The sequence below is a fragment of the Euprymna scolopes genome, chromosome 39 (assembly GCF_053919585.1).
Source record: "Euprymna scolopes isolate OS-2025 chromosome 39, ASM5391958v1, whole genome shotgun sequence".
Lineage (NCBI taxonomy): Eukaryota > Metazoa > Mollusca > Cephalopoda > Sepiida > Sepiolidae > Euprymna > Euprymna scolopes.
This window is the reverse complement of record NC_136520.1, coordinates 21,273,528-21,291,604: the sequence shown is the minus strand read 5'-3', so window position 1 is coordinate 21,291,604 and position 18,077 is coordinate 21,273,528. Positions and strand designations below refer to the sequence as shown.

At 34.6% G+C, this 18,077-nt stretch overlaps 1 protein-coding gene across 1 annotated transcript in view; it reads left to right on the top strand.

Moving 5' to 3' along the window:
* LOC145263579 (peptidylglycine alpha-hydroxylating monooxygenase-like) overlaps window positions 1-18,077 on the top strand; it is a 167,090-nt gene that overhangs the window by 63,552 nt on the left and 85,461 nt on the right. The window contains exons 3-4 of the mRNA XM_080120425.1: window positions 8,561-8,655; window positions 13,497-13,568. Of these exons, the coding sequence (XP_079976551.1) occupies window positions 8,561-8,655; window positions 13,497-13,568 (167 nt within the window). The remainder of the gene's footprint in view (window positions 1-8,560; window positions 8,656-13,496; window positions 13,569-18,077) is intronic.

The window sequence follows — 18,077 nt, the reverse complement described above, 5'->3', positions numbered from 1 at the left end:
ATTGTGCTTTAGGCAGATCGCACACGTTAGTCCATAGGCCTGACATTTCCCTTTGTCGTGGCTCTGTCCACAGAATTTGCAGTCCTTTATAAATTCGCGTGTCTTTTTTTTGTCTGCTTTCGTGAAGTGGACGTTCTCTACTGATTTGTTAAGTTTGCCGAGCTGTTGTTCAGCCTGTTCAGTGCTTCGGCAAATGTCTATTGTCCGGTCTAAGTTAAGTCCAGATTCACTAAGGAGTCTGGCTCGTACATTATTATTGCTGGTACCTATCACAATTCGGTCATGTAGTAATTCATCCTCAAGTGCACCGTACTTGCAGGTTTTAACTAGGTTTCTTAATTTGTTTAAGTAACTGTCAAATTTTTCGTCCTGTTCCTGTGTGCAGGAATTAAACATATACCGTTGGTATATGATGTTTTGTTTAGGCTCAAAGTAGTCTGTGAGCCTTTCCAAAATATTTTTTGTACTCGCTTGTTCCTCTTCCGATATTGGCAGATTTTTGTATATCTGTAAACATTCTTTACCGATGACAGAAAGCAGAGTTCCTACCTGTATTTTTGCTGCTTTTTTTCCAATTTCCGTTGCAGCTGCATAATTTTCCCAGGTTAATTTGAAGAGGGCCCAGTTCTCTCGTAAATCGCCGTCCATTTCCATTTTCACTGGTGGTGGAATTGCATATGCCATGTTGTTGCCGACGAATGTATAAAAATGACCGAATCCACGTGGTTGATGAATTCCGTGTCAGGATATGTAACCACAAAGTCCGAGTTAAAATATGTACGTTTTGCTGAACGATTATAATTATCCACAGTGTTTACGTTGTTCCGGAAAGAAGAAAAAAATGAAATCCCACTTCGTTACACCATGTAATGGGGCGAAACGTAACAGAGAACAAAGGCCGTCGTTTTCAAGTTAAGCGCCAGAAGCTTTATTACCGATACGTGTTTTGTACAGAGCTCTGCGTGCTTTGCACGCCATTTCGTATTTAGTTGTAGCCGCAGCTACGTACTTCACAACAGTGATTAAACTTATTTTAAATTATTTTGGTTTAAATAAAGTTAGTTGTGGTTAAAAGTAAAGAACTTTACCTCATGCATCGTGCGGCTCGTGTTAGGAAAGAAAAAAAAGAGAAAATAAAAATGGCCGCCCCCTGGTATTTATGGACTGAAAATCACGTGATGTGACGAAAGGGGGGGGAGGGGGTATGCAAATGAGATGTGGTTGGGTCTCTCTATAAAAGGGCCGTCTTCTTTATTTTGGGCATCAGTGTGGAAAGTGCAGAGAGAAGAGAACAGTTGGATTTGAGTTTGAGACTTTTGATCTGAGGTTGAGTTCAAATTTAACGCCAGTGTGGAAAGTGCAGAGAGAAGAGAACAGTTGGATTTGAGTTTGAGACTTTTGATCTGAGGTTGAGTTCAAATATAACGTCAGTGTGGAAAGTGCAGAGAGAAGAGAACAGTTGGATTTGAGTTTGAGACTTTTGATCTGAGGTTGAGTTCAAATATAACGTCAGTGTGGAAAGTGCAGAGAGAAGAGAACAGTTGGATTTGAGTTTGAGACTTTTGATCTGAGGTTGAGTCCAAATATAACGTCAGTGTGGAAAGTGCAGAGAGAAGAGAACAGTTGGATTTGAGTTTGAGACTTTTGATCTGAGGTTGAGTTCAAATTTAACGCCAGTGTGGAAAGTGCAGAGAGAAGAGAACAGTTGGATTTGAGTTTGAGACTTTTGATCTGAGGTTGAGTTCAAATATAACGTCAGTGTGGAAAGTGCAGAGAGAAGAGAACAGTTGGATCTGAGGTTGAGTTCAAATTTAACGTCAGTGTGGAAAGTGCAGAGAGAAGAGAACAGTTGGATTTGAGTTTGAGACTTTTGATCTGAGGTTGAGTTCAAATTTAACGTCAGTGTGGAAAGTGCAGAGAGAAGAGAACAGTTGGATTTGAGTTTGAGACTTTTGATCTGAGGTAGAGTTCAAATTTAACGTCATTGTGGAAAGTACAGAGAGAAGAGAACAGTTGGATTTGAGTTTGAGACTTTTGATCTGAGGTTGAGTTCAAATTTAACGTCAAGCTATTTCGCCACAGAGACAAAAATGGGTGACCGAGTAAGATTGAGCAGCGATATCCTGAGGCCATTTACTGGAGAAGGTGACGTGATTGCGTGGCTTAACAAGCTGAAGTTGGTGGCAAGGCTGCAGAAGATCGAGGATGTAGCCACGTTAATATCAATGTATTTGGAAGGAAGTGCTCTAGCGGTCTATCTAAAAATGGGAGAGATGGATCAGGCCATTGCTTGAGGCTTACAACAAGCTCACCTGGACTGGGGAGTCTGTGGACGTGTACGTGGCAGAGATAAGGCGACTAGCAGGATTGGCTGGATATGAGAAGTGGAATGCTGTGGAGAGGCCGATGCGGAGATTTTAGTAAGGAATATGCCATTGCGACTAAGAGTGATTTGTTTATAGTGATGTACTAGATAGACTGGTTGCATGAATTGATGTGGTGCTGGGCCTGGACACAATAGACGGACTGGGAAGAGCTACTATTGTTAAAGGCCAGGTGAAATTTGGCAATCAGAGTGCACCGGGAATAACAGGAAGTGTAACCAGTGTAACCCCGACCATGTCTGATTGAGGATGATGACTTTCGAGCCTGCTTCAATGGTGAAAAATGGATGGTAGAATGGCGATGGACCATGGAGCCACCTGTATTGACGAATCGGGTCAGCTGCTACAAAAGCACACTGAAAGGAGCTGCGGAGCCGCAGTTTGAAAAAGAAGTTGAGAGATGGATAGATGAAAGAATATTAATGCCGTGGTCAGGGAAAGTTGAAGGAATTTTGCCACTCATGGCTGTGGTCCAACCTATTAAGAAGAAAGTTAGGCCAGTGTTGGATTTCCGTGAGCTGAACAAGTTTGTCGCTTGTCACCCAAAGGACGGAATCGACGTGTGTAAAGAAATCGTAAGGAAATGGAGGAGGATGAAGCAGGCAATTAAAATTGTGGACCTGAAGTCAGCCTACCTCCAACTTCATGTGGATAAGAAATTGTGGAAATATCAATTGGTAGAGTACAAAGGTCAAGTTTATTGTCTGACCAGATTAGGATTTAGTCTGAACTCCGCACCAAAGATAATGACGGCAGTTCTTAAGACAATGCTGGCCAAAGACGATGCAGTGAAGAGAGGCACCTGCTCTTACATCGACGATGTACTAGTGGACGAAACAGAGGTGACTGTGGAAAGGGTGAGAGAGCATATCAAAGCATATGGACTGACAACAAAACCGCCTGAGTCACTGGAAAACAGAATGGCTTTGGGATTTCGACTACAGAACAATAAGGCAGGAAAATTGATGTTTGGGCAAGGAAATGAGATCCCTGAAGCCAAGGTTGACCTAGCCAAGAGAGAGCTTTTGTCTATATGTGGAAAGCTGGTTGGGCACTACCCAATAGCTGGATGGCTGCGAACTGCGTGCAGTTTTATTAAAAGGCAGACTGGGATAGACAGTTGGGAAGATGCAGTTGGTCAAGAAGTGCTTCTCATGATTCATTACAGAAGTGAAAAAAATGGACCCTGTGAGAGGAGAATGGCATGTAAAGGAGGGCCATGAAGGGGTGATATGGACTGATGCTAGCAGTGTAGCATTAGGGGTATTATTGGAAATAGGAGAAGTGGCTGTTGAAGATGCTGCTTGGCTACGCAAAAAGGATGATAGCGCCCATATCAATGTTGCGGAACTCGATGCTGTGATGAAAGGCATCAATCTGGCTCTAAAATGGGGGCTACAGATGTTGAATGTTAAAACAGACTCTGCAACAGTGGTGTCGTGGATTAAATTGGAGCTGTCTGGTGATAAGCGGATCAAAACAAAAGGAGCAGCGGAGATGCTTGCTTATCAAGCGTAGACTTGGAGCGCTGGGAAACTTGGTTCGAGAATTCGAACTAAAGGTAACTATTACCTTAGTTCCGTCACAAAAAAATAAAGCAGATGGGCTTACAAGAGTCAAGAAAGCCTGGCTACACAAGGAAAGAGACGGGGCTCCAGTATGTTGTGCAGTAGAGAATTTAAAAGACCTGCATAATCTGCATCATTTTGGAAAGGAATGGACCCTTTACCCGGCAAGAAAAGTAAACTCGCACGTCACAATGCAAGACGTCCAAAAGGTGGTGGAACAATGTAGGGAATGCGAATCAATCGACCCTGCACCGGCTAGACATGAAAAAGGGGAACTGCATGTTGAAGAGAATTTGCGGAGATTGGCCATTGACATCACACGTTATCAACATGAACCGCATGTAACTATGATAGATTGTGGGCCTGGGAGAGTAGCGATATGGCAGAAAAATCAAGAATGAAAAAGCAGAAGAGGTAAAGAGAGTTGAGGTTTTTATGGAAAGGAGGCCAGTAGAAGAGGTGTTGGTGGATAATGATATGTCTTTCCGCTCGGGAGTTTTTGGAGACTTATGTGTGAAGTGGAATGTGGGGCTATATTTTAGAGCTGCATACCGCCCAAGTGGAAATGGAATTATAGAGAGGCACCATCGCACTATAAAAGCTGTGGCATCAAGAAGCCAGATTTCGCCCCAAGAAGCAGTTTTTTGGTACAATATGATGCCGAAGACTCGTCAAGACGAAAATTCAGTGCCGCACCGATCTATTTTTTCTTATGAATGGCGACATCCATTGGCTGTAACACAGAGAGAAGAACAGGCCTGCGTGGGCATCGCAGTTGGTGAAGAGGTGTGGGTGAAACCACCCAATTCTCGTTGCACGACTCGCTGGGGAAAAGGTACAGTGACTGAAGTACTCTCCAAAAACAAGGTAGCGATTGACGGAATGCCTCGTCATATTTTAGATATACGGAGAGTCTCCTTGCCATCAGAGGAAGGGGAGGTTGATGCTGATGTTGAAGTGTCTGAAGAAGAGCCTCTTCAACGATCACACCGTGAATGAAGACGCCCAGCGTGGATGGCAGACTATGATACTAATTATTGATCTTAGAGATCAAGGGGGCATGTGGTTAAAAGTAAAGAACTTTACCTCATGCATCGTGCGGCTCGTGTTAGGAAAGAAAGAAAAAAAGAAAATAAAAATGGCCGCTCCCTGGTATTTATGGACTGAAAATCATGTGATGTGACGAGAGGGAGGAGGGGGTATGCAAATGAGATGTGGTTGAGTCTCTCTATAAAAGAGCCGTCTTCTTTATTTTGGGCGTCAGTGTGGAGAGAGAAGAGAACAGTTGGATTTGAGTTTGAGACTTTTGATCTGAGTTTGAGTTCAAATTTAACGTCATTAGTGCACACTCTAACTTTGTTAGAACTTTGTTAGTTAGAATAAAAATAGTTGCGCCGTAAGTCTTGCACAAGGACTCTTGATAACTGCGCAGAATAAAAAATTAAACAAATGCTGGTAAAAACATTAAATAAATGTAAACAATTGGGCGAAAATTTTAAGTTCTATGAGAATTTTGTTTCACTTTCGATTTTTGAGTGAATTAATATTAAAAAGTTAAAATGGGCCAGAAATTTTATGTCAAATTTATGTGTGAAACTGATTTTTCTTTCCACCACATAATCAAAGTAGAATCCTATTTGGGAGAGTGATTTAGTTAAAGGTGTTAACAGTGGCGGCTCGTGCCTGAGATTAGTGGGGGTGCTGCTTCAAAAATTTTACGTATTTTTTTAATATCGTGTAAAGGAATTCGAATGTATAAATAAATATTTAATCAAATAATAAACAAACATTCAAATAAATATTCAAATATATAACAAAGACAAATAATCAATCAGAAATAGATAATACGCAAAAACTTTTTTATTAAAAAGATTTTTTTAAATTATGTACACTTTACAGAATAAAAATATATTTATTCCTTTTAAACTTTTCAGATTAAATAAAAGTTTGCGTTTTTTGTTTTTTTTTTTGTAAACAAACGAAAAACATTTTTAAAAATAATTTATTTTTTATAAAAACAAAAAAGAAAAATTTTGAAATTTACCTGCCTCCCTACGAGGGTTAATTTAGGAGTTTACTATTTAAAAATAGCGTTTTATTTAATAACAGTTTTATTTACAAAATTTATTTTTAAAGATGTATTTATAACAAAACGTATTTGTAAATAAAATGCAAAATAAAAAAGTTTACATTTTTATATAGTGAGCAAACAAACAAAAATATTTAAAGATACAAAATTTTATTTACAAATCTTTTAAGAACTTGCTTTTTATATAAAAAGAACAAACTTGGCTATTTACTGACCTTCCCATGCCGGTAAAGATCGACATAAAGTGGAGAGTTATTATAAGAAAATAGGATGTCATATATAAGCATTATAAAACATCGAATTTTAATGTAGCTTTCTTCCCCAAAAAACAAAAAATTAAAATTGTCTCAGTCCAGAAGGATTTCTAATTACTTTTTTTTAATGCGTATTATCTGACCCATCTACTAACAAATTCAATGTAAAGTTTAAAAATGCATAATTATAAAAAACTGTTTTTTTTTTTTACTTACAAACACATTTTAATTAAAAAATCTTGTGTAAAAAATCCATTTTTCAAAGTGTAAAACGTCTAACATTGTCCTTGTCGGAGGCAAATAAATGCTAATTTTTTAATATCTAAAACATACAGGTTAAAAAGATTTCTAACTAAAATGTATTTTCAACATAAACTGTTTCTTCGCTTTTTTGCTTCTAGGAAAAAATGTAAACAGTTTTTTTTTTGTAAAGTTTAGTTGTTGCAAAATAAATAGCATTTAAAACTATTTTAAAGAAACAAACAAAAAGGCAGGTAGATAGAAAAGTAACTTTATTTTTATGGTAAGATTTATTTATTGTATATTTGGTTTTTACCCTTGGCCGCGTGTTAGCTTCACTGCTAAATTCCCGAATACTTTTAATAAATAAAAATAAACAGTTTCTGCATATTATATATTTCCGTCGGCTACCGACTTAAATCGCAACGCTAAAAGTGTGCGTATTTAAAAAAAAATAGCACAATGTACAAGAACACGTTATGTGCAGATTTTAATAATAATTTTAAAAAATATAAGTAAACCTCCTTTTCTTTTCAATAACAATGTTATCATATCTATACAGGCGCACACTCTAAGCAAACAACGAATTTCACGACATGGAGCTGCGCCAAGCGACAGTTCCTCAAGAGGCTTTCATCGGCTGTCTAAAGCGTCTAATCCGCGCATGCGTACAAGAGAATTTCATTAAGAAAGTGTAATTGTGAATTTAACAGCTCCAAGCAAGTTTTATTTTTGTTATTATATGAATTTGGAGATACCGACATTAAAGTTAATGATTTTATAATGTACACATAAAAAATAATAATAAAAAAATAAAATAAAATAATAATAATAATAATAATAATAATAATAATAATAATAAACAACAACAACAAACGTATTATTTTTAATTTTATCATTAATATTGTGTAGAAATAACTTGGGGGTGCTGCAGTCCCACAGCTCCATGCACGAGCCGCCACTGGGTGTTAATCTATTCACTGCTACTGCTATTATATATATATATATATATATATATATATATATATATATATATATATATATATATATATATATATATATATATACATATATATATTTATTACAGTAACACAAATCAATCTAATAACCGGTGAAATTGTGAGAAAAATTTCTACAAAGAAGAATAGAATAGTTAACAGCAACCCTCCCTATGTTAAGAATGATTTCCTTAATAGTAAATCATTGTGTAGAAACTCACTTTCTTAACTATTCTGTCCCTACACTGTTTTGTTTTTTAATTTTGCATACCAATCATTGATTCTTTTTAATCGTTTACGAAATTTCAAATAATGATAAACTAATGCAAATTGGTTTTCATTTAAAAAGAAACATCTTCTCTCACAGCATATGTTTATTTGTACAAACATTATTGGCTACATGTGTACATATTACAAGGAAAACATTTGATAAAAATATTTAGAAAGATCTACTCTTGTAATATACGCCTCCACCTTTCAAGTGTATTTTTTACATTTTGCAAAATATGTGCAGATTTTACATGGAGTTTACAGTCATTTGGACATTTTTAAAATACATCAAATCTCTAATTGAATGTTTAAAAATTTTGAAAGCATCGGAATCGAGAATTTAGAACAAAATTTGTAATTGTATCAGAATTGGAAAAAAAATTTAGAATCTTCCCATCACTATGTGTGTGTTGCAAGAATGACTGCAGAAACTCTCAGACGTAGGATACAAGACCTTACCAAATCGTCCATATTCTCCGGATCTTTATTCTACTGATTATCATTTTTAAGTACATTTAAAAAAAGTTTTTGCATCAAAACCAATAACTTATTAGCAATAAAGAAGAAAATTATCTTGTAGATCAACGATAGAGATGCATAGCTGTTCAAACCCCATATTTGATGGATTTGGACATTTCTAATTTTTCATGAATAAATGTAAGTTTCTGAAATCAGACATTATTTTTGTAATGACTAACAATAATATTTCTTTTTCATTTATTTATTATTGCTATTTTAATTTTTGATTTTTATTCAGGGAATGTGCAACTCCCGAATTGACATGCGGACCCGGTAAGAGTAATGCCCTCTGGGCCATGGCCAAAGATGGACCAGCCTGGTACTTACCAAAAGGTTTGACACTTTATTTTTTATTAGACAATTAGCCGGATACATGGTGTTACTTGGGAGTTTCCTTTTCTTTCTTTATTTTTGTTTTATTTCTTTTTTTTAACTATTACCAAATTATTTTTTTAAATAGTATTTTGAAAGATAAGTTTAATTATTACAATATCATTTGATATTTAAATTGTTATAAAACTATAATTTTAATGGTATTATAATGATCATAAAATCATTATGTGTAAATAGCGTCCAAATGCTCAATTCTTTTAATAGATGACATTTTAAGTGAGTTTAAATGAGTTTGAGAGCCTTTAAAGTAGCGAAAAGATTCAACACTTTGAAGACTCCCAGATTCTTGTAAAATTTCGAATTGTTACAATATAATTCTTTGTTTTATCAACTATTAAAAAAGATTAAGATGGCTGACTTATTTACAAAGAAGGAATGTTTGTTTTATTACTTTTTACAATTCCAGATATTTTTTTCAATAATGGAATAATCTATATATATAAAAGGAAAAATGTGTGTATGTGCATTTTTTTTGTATGCCCGGCAAAGGCTTTTTTCAAGGTGGTTCTCAGGTTGGTCGCTCATTCTTATAACTTTTTATATGCTACCGAGATGATAATATCTAAGATTTACGAAACGACTCGGCATGTATCTTTAATTTGGGCAACTTTTATGCGTGATTTTCGCCATATTTATTGGCTCACATATGTGTCTTTGGCTTTTCAGTATAAAAAAAAAGCGAAACTGTGAAAACAAATTTGTGTTCTCAGCCCTATGTGGCGAAACATCCAAAAAGCAAATAAGGTTTGATCAATGATGGGGGGGGGGAACCCGTCATATCAGACAATTGCTATTCATTTGGCAGAGGAAACAAACAAATACGCAGAAACTGGCTTGCAGCGCCAAACATAAATTGCGTGATGTTGGATCTTATTAAATTCTCGTACCTGTCAATTTCATTTTAAAAACGTTAAATTAAGACAGTTTTTACTTCCTCTCCCCTCGTGGCTGAGCGGGTTAGATGTCAGGGTTTTTCCCTCTTTTTTTCCACCTTCGCGGCAAGACTTTGGGTTCGATCCTCCCTTCCTATCAAAACTTCTTTTTTTCTTTTTCACTTCCAAACACCCGGCCAACGTTTTTTTTATTTAAAAATTTTTTCATACCTAATATTCCCCACCCACCCAATACACATACCTTCAAACACTCGGCCAACGCCGGACACCCCCACTAGTAGTAAATAAATAAAAATATAATAAAAATGTATAAGTCACATAGAGGCGAGAAACACAGACACAAAAGAAGTTGTTACACAATTTTATTATTATAGAGATTACTGTCGTGGGATTCAATTAAAAACAAAGTTCTATATGAAGATCAAATGTGATTTGTCTCAATTACAATTTTATAAAGAAGCAAGTGCATCAATTTTTTTTTTTAAATAATATCATGTGGTCTATGTTTGTAGCATATTTGTAGCATGTTTGTACCATGTTTGTACCATGTTTGTAGCATGTTTGTAGCATGTTTGTAGCATGTTTGTACCATGTTTGTAGCACGCAATGAAAAAATAGCAAAGAACATTTTTACACTTTCTAATGTTTTATTAGCAAGATGACCCCATGGAAATTCCACACCGCTTTCTACATTTTTATAATTTACTGCTAATAACAATATTGATTTTAAAAAATAAAAATGTCAAGACTCAATATGATTAAAAAATGACAATTTTTTCTTCTGCAAAGTAATTTTTATTGTAAATATTATTTTAAAAAAATGTCTTATTTACTTATTTCAAATTGTAGCAATTTAATTCTTTTTAAAACAATAATCTCTTATAATTAAATAAATTAATTAAATAATTATCAACTAAACTTCAAATCAATAAAATGAATGCAACTTTTTTAAATGGATTTAAAATTTTTCTGCTTTATTTGACAAGATGACATTTGATTTTGAAACCATATAAATAGGATAGTCAGAATTGGTTAGCTTACCAACATAAAATTTAATCTCAAATCAATATCTTTGCTGATCAGATGATTTCATTGTTTTTAATGCATATGAAAGGTGATAACGTACATGAAATATCTTAGTATATTATTATTATTATTATTATTATTATTATTATATATTATTATATAGATTTATAATAAATGCAGGCATCAAGATTAAAACCACCTTTTTTCAAACTAATCTTTAACAAACAAAAATCCGATAATGGTAATTATTGCTGTCAATCTGAGTTTTTTTTAGCAATTTGTGATAAAATGGATAAAAATGTTTCAGTGTTAAAAAAACTATTTTAAACTTTTTGCTTCATCATGCTGATGCTGCAGATCTTAGTTCTTTCAAATAATCTTCCATCACATGAAATATGTCTTTGGAGATGTATTGGGTTTCCTGTTAGTTGATTGACATAGTTACTTCAGTGTGGTCTCCCCACTACATAATATTCTATTGACAAATGAAAATCCACAACAGTTTCATCTTTAGTCCACTAACAAATCATATTGCTTAAAATTAGTGAATATTTGCAAAAAATGAAGAAATATACTAATAAATGATTATTTATTGAAAACTATTGAATCATTTATCATTATTTATTAATCTGTTTACAATGACTGAATAATTCCTGCATTGACAAGCCTTCAAGCACACCTTTTAAAACATAAATATGTTTAAATGAATGATACGTTACTAAAAATAAATAAAACAAATTAAATTCAAACAAATAATTTTAGGTGTATCTTGCGAAACTTGGAAATGTTTCAGTCGAACTCGAGAATTTGAATGGAATTTCGAATGAAATATCGACCAAAACGTTGTGAAAATCACACTCAAGATGAGAACAGTAGTCGATGAATTCAAATAATACGAATAACCAATCCTCATCTCAAAAATTCAGAAACGTCAAATGATTTTAATATAAACAAAGTTACTAGTGCAGGAATATTTTTTTGTAAATCAATATGAGTGTTGTAACCCAAAAGAGTTACTAAGAAAGACTAGGACACAAATATTGTTTAGAAAAGATATTTGTATTTACAACAAAACAGAATACATAGTGAGCGAGAGCTGTAGTACTTAACATTAATATGGCGTACTATGGAATACACACACACACGCAAGAGTTGATAATTCTTGGTGTATTTATACTGTTCAGAAACGTTTATGTCTTGTGTTGTGTGGACTCACCCACAACAATAAGAGAAAACTGTTTGATAATTTAACTGAATTTTTGAAATTTTTCTTTTTCTGATTAATTTCTTGTTAATAATATTTATTTTTCTTTGTTACAAAAATCGTTAAAAAAGTGAATTAGACGAACTCCAAAGGATCATGTTTTTCTACTTGCTTACTTTCATCCCAAGAGTCGGCACGAAAAAGATTAACATCTGTCAACGCATTCAACGTTATGTGCATAGCTAATTGTCTCTGATATTAAAAGTTTACTAAGTTTATCAAAAACTAACTAAAGCTAATATGTAACTGATAACTCAACTCAAAGAGAAATTCGATGTATTATTACAACAACAGGCTTAGAAAAAATCTCCTGTACAAATTATTTAACAGGTTAAAAAGAGATTTTATTTCTCAATTTTCTCCAGTAGACATAAAAGTTTTTTATAGACACTAAGAAAGTATAGTTTAAAAGAAAAATAATTCACCATAAAAAAGCTCATTTACTTATCTTTAAAAGTAAATAAGTATTTCTTTTAAATAAAAAAAGTATTTATTGGTTTGGTTTCCTTAAATTTCAAATTCTAATAATAATTAAATAAGCTTTTAAAAATATAAATATCTTTTACTTTACTGTAAGAAATTCTCTCTTAATTGTACATGTCTAAATGAAAAATAATTCCGTCTTTAGGAGAAGAAAATACGATAACTTTTGGACCATTTTTGTAATTACCTTTGCAATTCAGTACAATGCAATGACTCAGCATCTTTAATAATTAATAAAGAGAAGAGTCATTTATCCAGTCATGTCTGGAGACGTCAGCAGGTCACATGACTTTAGTGCAAAGGTCTTAACTTATGATGTTGGTGGCTGGGTGAAGGTGAAAGGGGAAGGGAGAGGGATGTAGAAAAAGCAGAGAGAGAGAGAGAGAGAGATTGGTAAAACAGGTGAGATATTAAAGTTTTAATATAAAAATCTCACATATACTTTTAACATATTCTATTTTTGTTTTTATGACACTGGGCAATGCTGAGTAGTTCTGCTAATCTTGTTTCTTAAACATTAATGGTTCTTTTAATATGAGGCAAATATTTTCCATGTTTTGAAAAAAAGAACAATTTGTATTTCAATCGATTTTAATATTTTTATATTTTTTTCACAGGAAAGTGCGGGAACTTTTACACTTTCAGAAAATAGTAATACTCTCATCACTCATTAACCCTTATCCTTGAGTGGCCTCTTAGACTTGATAAGTGGTGATGCCTATGTAAAAAAAAAAAAAAAAAAGAACTAATTATTAAAACATATACTTCTGTAACATTGTTTCAACTTTGTTCAACATATGAATTAAGTTAAATCATGTATAGTAAGAAAATTGTGTGTTCTGTGACTGAACATAAAAAATTGTTTCTGATTTAAATAAATTGTTAAATTGATGATTGTAGAGGTGGAATCGAACCCAAGCCGCCCAGTTACAAGACCGGAGTGGTCTTGGCATCACATCCCCATAGAAGTAGACTTGCCTGCTTGCATGAGAGGCAGGCTACTTAAACAAGACATTCACGGCAACCGGTGTGCTTCCAAATATACCTCGTCTTGTCGGCACTTTACAATGATGTCTAACATATTTTCTTTTTTTTTTTTTTGTATTTATGTTCAGATTTAGCTGTAACCACAGGCACAGCTGATGGCTACATCATTGTTCAAGTCCATGCACCTGCAGGAATGACATGTGAGTATTTTATTTTATTTTGGCCAAGGGGAAAAAGGCATAGTGGTCTCAAAAAGAAATAAGGCTGAACATAAAGTCCTCCTTTATGGCTACAAGACTTTATCTATGCAGGCAAGTGATCTATTCAAACTGGAGGTATTCGACCCTCACTGCCAACGCTGCATCCTCTGTGTCCACTGGCAATAGTTTATCTTCAACCGTACAATTCCCATTCGCTGCAAGATTCACTCCCTTCAAAAATTTCTCCTTGCCTTTATTGGTTTGGCCATGCCCTTTGATGACACCCAGGCGACTTCATCCATGAAGTCATCAACCTAGCATCACTACCAGACTGAAAGAAACATTACAATGGCTGACTCAAAATCTGGCCCAGGACAGTGAAGCAAGATACTAAACTGATTCTAGACCCTTACCTTTATGGGGCCCATTGCTGGAACTGCAAATGGTTTGCACTCATAATGGAGCAACCTTGCATCGTCATGCATGGTCAGCCAAGGATATGGTGAACTTGTTGAAAAGAGCCAACTGACCCAAGGTGAATGCCGTTGTCATGACATTTTATTTTGACATATCATTCAGGGAAATATTTACTCTGATTATAATGTGAATATGCATGGAGCTCACTTTATCAATAAAATCTGAACAGCTACCATAAAAAATAAAATACAAATATTCAAGACTGGTAGAAACTCACTTTACAGATAGGTTTAGTGTTATTTGATCACAGAAACTTAATGAATCATACAAATATCATCATCAACACAACATGGTGAGGTCACGAGAAGAATATGTTTCCATATCTGCAGCAGTGACTTTTAGCAATGGCAGGGCACTACTTGACATTACAAACTTGCTGAAAAAATGCTCCTGTGGGGTTCTCAAAAGTCAAATGACAGACTTGGAAGGCCTCATATTGTAATCAAGACTCTTCTGGAATAGGATTTGCTTCTCAAGATTGGAGTGTCTAGCCATATTAAGTGAGCAGCACCATAGTGCACAAACTTTGTGAATGTTTCACCATTGTTTGATGGAAGTTATTAACATACAAAAGATGCATCAAGATTGGATCAAGTTAAAACATTTAAGTAGTTTTTGGTTCTTGTCCAGTATTACCCCTATAATAAAAAACAAAAAGAAATGATGAAACAAAAAATATCATATTCCAAAAATCACATAAATATTGATCAAGTAGTATTATTTTTTTATAAGAAAATCAAATTTTATGAGTAACTGAAGGACAGCTATCTTGTCTGCCATTTTGAAAACAATCTAAAAAAAAAAAAAAGAAGATAACTCGACATAATTCAAACTTGCAACATTTATGTTGTAGTGCCTATGAATTCCCATTAATTGCATAACAATGATTTTATTATTTAAAAATAAAACTACTTGATCAATTTATATGATTTTTGGAATATGATATTTTCATTTTGTCACAAGTACATACATTATACAGATTTTTTCTTTACTTTTGTTTTTTAATAAAGAGGGAATTCTGGCCAAGAATCTACTTTTTTAGTTAGAATAGAATTTTGGTAATATCAACTGTAGAAGAATTCTAAAACATTCATTCAACACTATTTCAAAACACTTTATTATCCATTATGTTAAAATTAAACTCAAAGTTTCAAGTCTAACTTCCGCGATTGGCAAACAAATTTTGCTGAACAAACCAAATGTATTATTAGAATTTTTATTTTGAAAAGAAATTATTTAACGAAAGCAATTTTAAAGTTATCTCGTGTTCTGTAATGTTATTTTGGAATTTCTACAAAATATGAATTGAATTAATTTTTTACTCTAACCCTAACCTAAATTTATCCTAAACGAACTCTAATCCCAACAACCATTTTAGTAAAGGTAAATTTTTTTTTTTTTACATAGGCATAACCACGTATCAAGGCCCAAAGACCACTCGAGGATAAGGGTTAAGAGTGTACAGTAGTCAATTGAACAATATAGTAATTGTTAATAATGGAAATTTGGTAACTTTGTTAACTTCAGTGGAACGCCTCATCAAGAACTTGTTTACGTTGGACTTGAAGACAATCAGATTATAGTCAGCTGGAAAGCAGGAAAACGGAAGATAATTCCACAGACTTGCAGTTCTAAGAAAGAAGCTTTGTTCATGGAATGTACGTTTAGGTTTAAGCACAGATAAAGAGTGGGGGGAATTATTGATAGCGTTTTCAGCTAGACAAGTGTTTCTTGTGAAAGTTTGGCGAGGGGGCATAGATTGAAGCTCAGTCGAGCACTTACCATGAAAATAACGATAAAGCAAAGACAAACTTGCAACATCTCTTCTGTGAGATAGAGGTTGCAGAAAAGAGAAAAGGACATCTCCTATGAGGCTACAAAGTCTATTTTGAACTCTATCAAGACAGGACAAGTCTTTCCTAGCAGCTCCTGCCCAAATGTGGCAATGGTACTCCATCCTTGGACGTACCTGACTCTTATATAGATAGAGAATTGCATCAGCAGTAAGATATCTACTGGATCGATAGAAGGATCCTACCATTTTTCCAGCGGCCTTGGCAACAGATTTGATGTACGTGTTTTATTTCAGATCAGGAGTAAAGGTCAAACCCAGAAGCTTGTCAAAACATGAGGCTTCCCCAAGAGGAGAGCCATTCATTTCAATTGACCCCCAGATGGGGATCAGAACGTTGATGATGTAAAGATAGAATCTTGGTTTAAGATGCATTAAAAGTAACCAGCCATTCCTTTCCCCATTGCACCACATGCTCAAGATCAGAAGAGAGAGAACCAGAGAGAACTTGGTCATTTATTCACAGGTATTCAGAAAAATTCCAAATAAAAATGTGCCAAAAGGTATTAAAATTTATGTAAAGTCGAAACTTGATTTTTTTTTGTCTGATTAAAATATAATCTTTTTAATATCTTTTTTATTTTTATATTTTTGGAAAGTCAGAATTTGATTTGACTTTCTTTGTAGTCGGAACTATTTACATCACAACTAAAAATCTCTAGGTGCATATTCCTAAAAATACCTAAATTTCACTTTTTTATTGTTTTTTTTTATAAAGGAATCTTATCAAGGCCTGGAGTGCCACTCGAGAATAAGGGTTAATGAGTGTACAGTGGTCAAGGGGAAGAATGTCGTCATCGTTAGTAGTAGAAATTTGGTAAATTGGATTACTTGAGGAGGGGATGGCTCATCAAAAATTTGTTCATGTTGGACTTGAAGATCACCACATTGTAGTCAGTTGAAAAACAGGAAAGCGGAACAGTTCCACAGGCATGCAGAAAGAAGCTTTGTTCATAGAATCTATGTTTAGGCACAGATATTGATAGTGGTTTCAGCTAGACGAGTGTTGTTCGTAGCGTCTCTTTTTGTGGGAAAGAGGTTGCAGAAGAAAAGGGCGTCTCCCACTTGGCTACAAAGCCTATTTTGAACTCTGTCAAGGCAGGATAAGATGTGGCAACAGTACTCTATCCTTAAACTTACTTGGCTCTTCTACAGGTAGAGAATTGCAGCAGCAGTGAGATATCTACTGGAGCGGTAGAACAATCCCATCATTTTCCCAGCAGCCTTGGCAACAGATTTGATGTATGTGCTCCATTTCAGATTAGGAGTGAAGTCAGACCTAGAAGTTTGTCAAAACATGGAGCCTCCCCAAGATGAGAGCCATTCATTTTGATTGATGCCAGACGGGGATCAGAGCGTTGATGATGGAAAGATAGAAGCTTGGTTTTAGATACATTAAAATTAACCAGCCACCTCTTTCCCCATTGCACCACATGATCAAGATCAGAGGAAAGAGAATAAGAGAGAACTTGGCTGTTTACGACCTTTGAAATGTTGCCATAGATGGTAGTGTCATCAACATAAATGTTTACAAATGATCTTAGAATGTGATTTGGGAGATCACTGATGTAGATTAGGAAGAGAGTTGGACTCAGGGTGAGGGACTCCAGCTTTAATACTGTCAGCTTCTGATTTATGAACCTATTAGAGAGAAATGATGTAATAATTGAAAAAACATTTCCAGCTATACCATAGCTGAAGATTTTGTGGAGTAGACCTTTATGCCATATCCTATCAAAGGGCGTTGATAGATCAAGTGCCCTAGAAAGGAAGCCTCTATCGAAAGATTCACTAATCTTATGAGATCTACCAAAATGGTACTGTTGATTTACCAAAATGGAAGCCATATTGCATGTCACTGAGGAGGTTATTTTTGTTGAGGTGGTTGACTACTTCTCTATTTAACACAGATTCTAGCAACTTACTCATGACACACAAGAGACTGATTGGTCTGTATTGAGAGGGAGATGACCGATCACCCGAATTCTTAAATACTGGACATACTGACGAGGTTTTTCAAAGTGTTAGGAAGTATTTTTCCTTAAGACAACACTTAAATAGCTTTTTAACTATGGGAGAAAGTTTTGGTTGCTTTTTGAGCACAATAATAGGAATGCTGTCAGGACCAGTTGCTTAACTGGAATTGAGGTTTTTGATTAGCTTGGCAACATCACGCACAG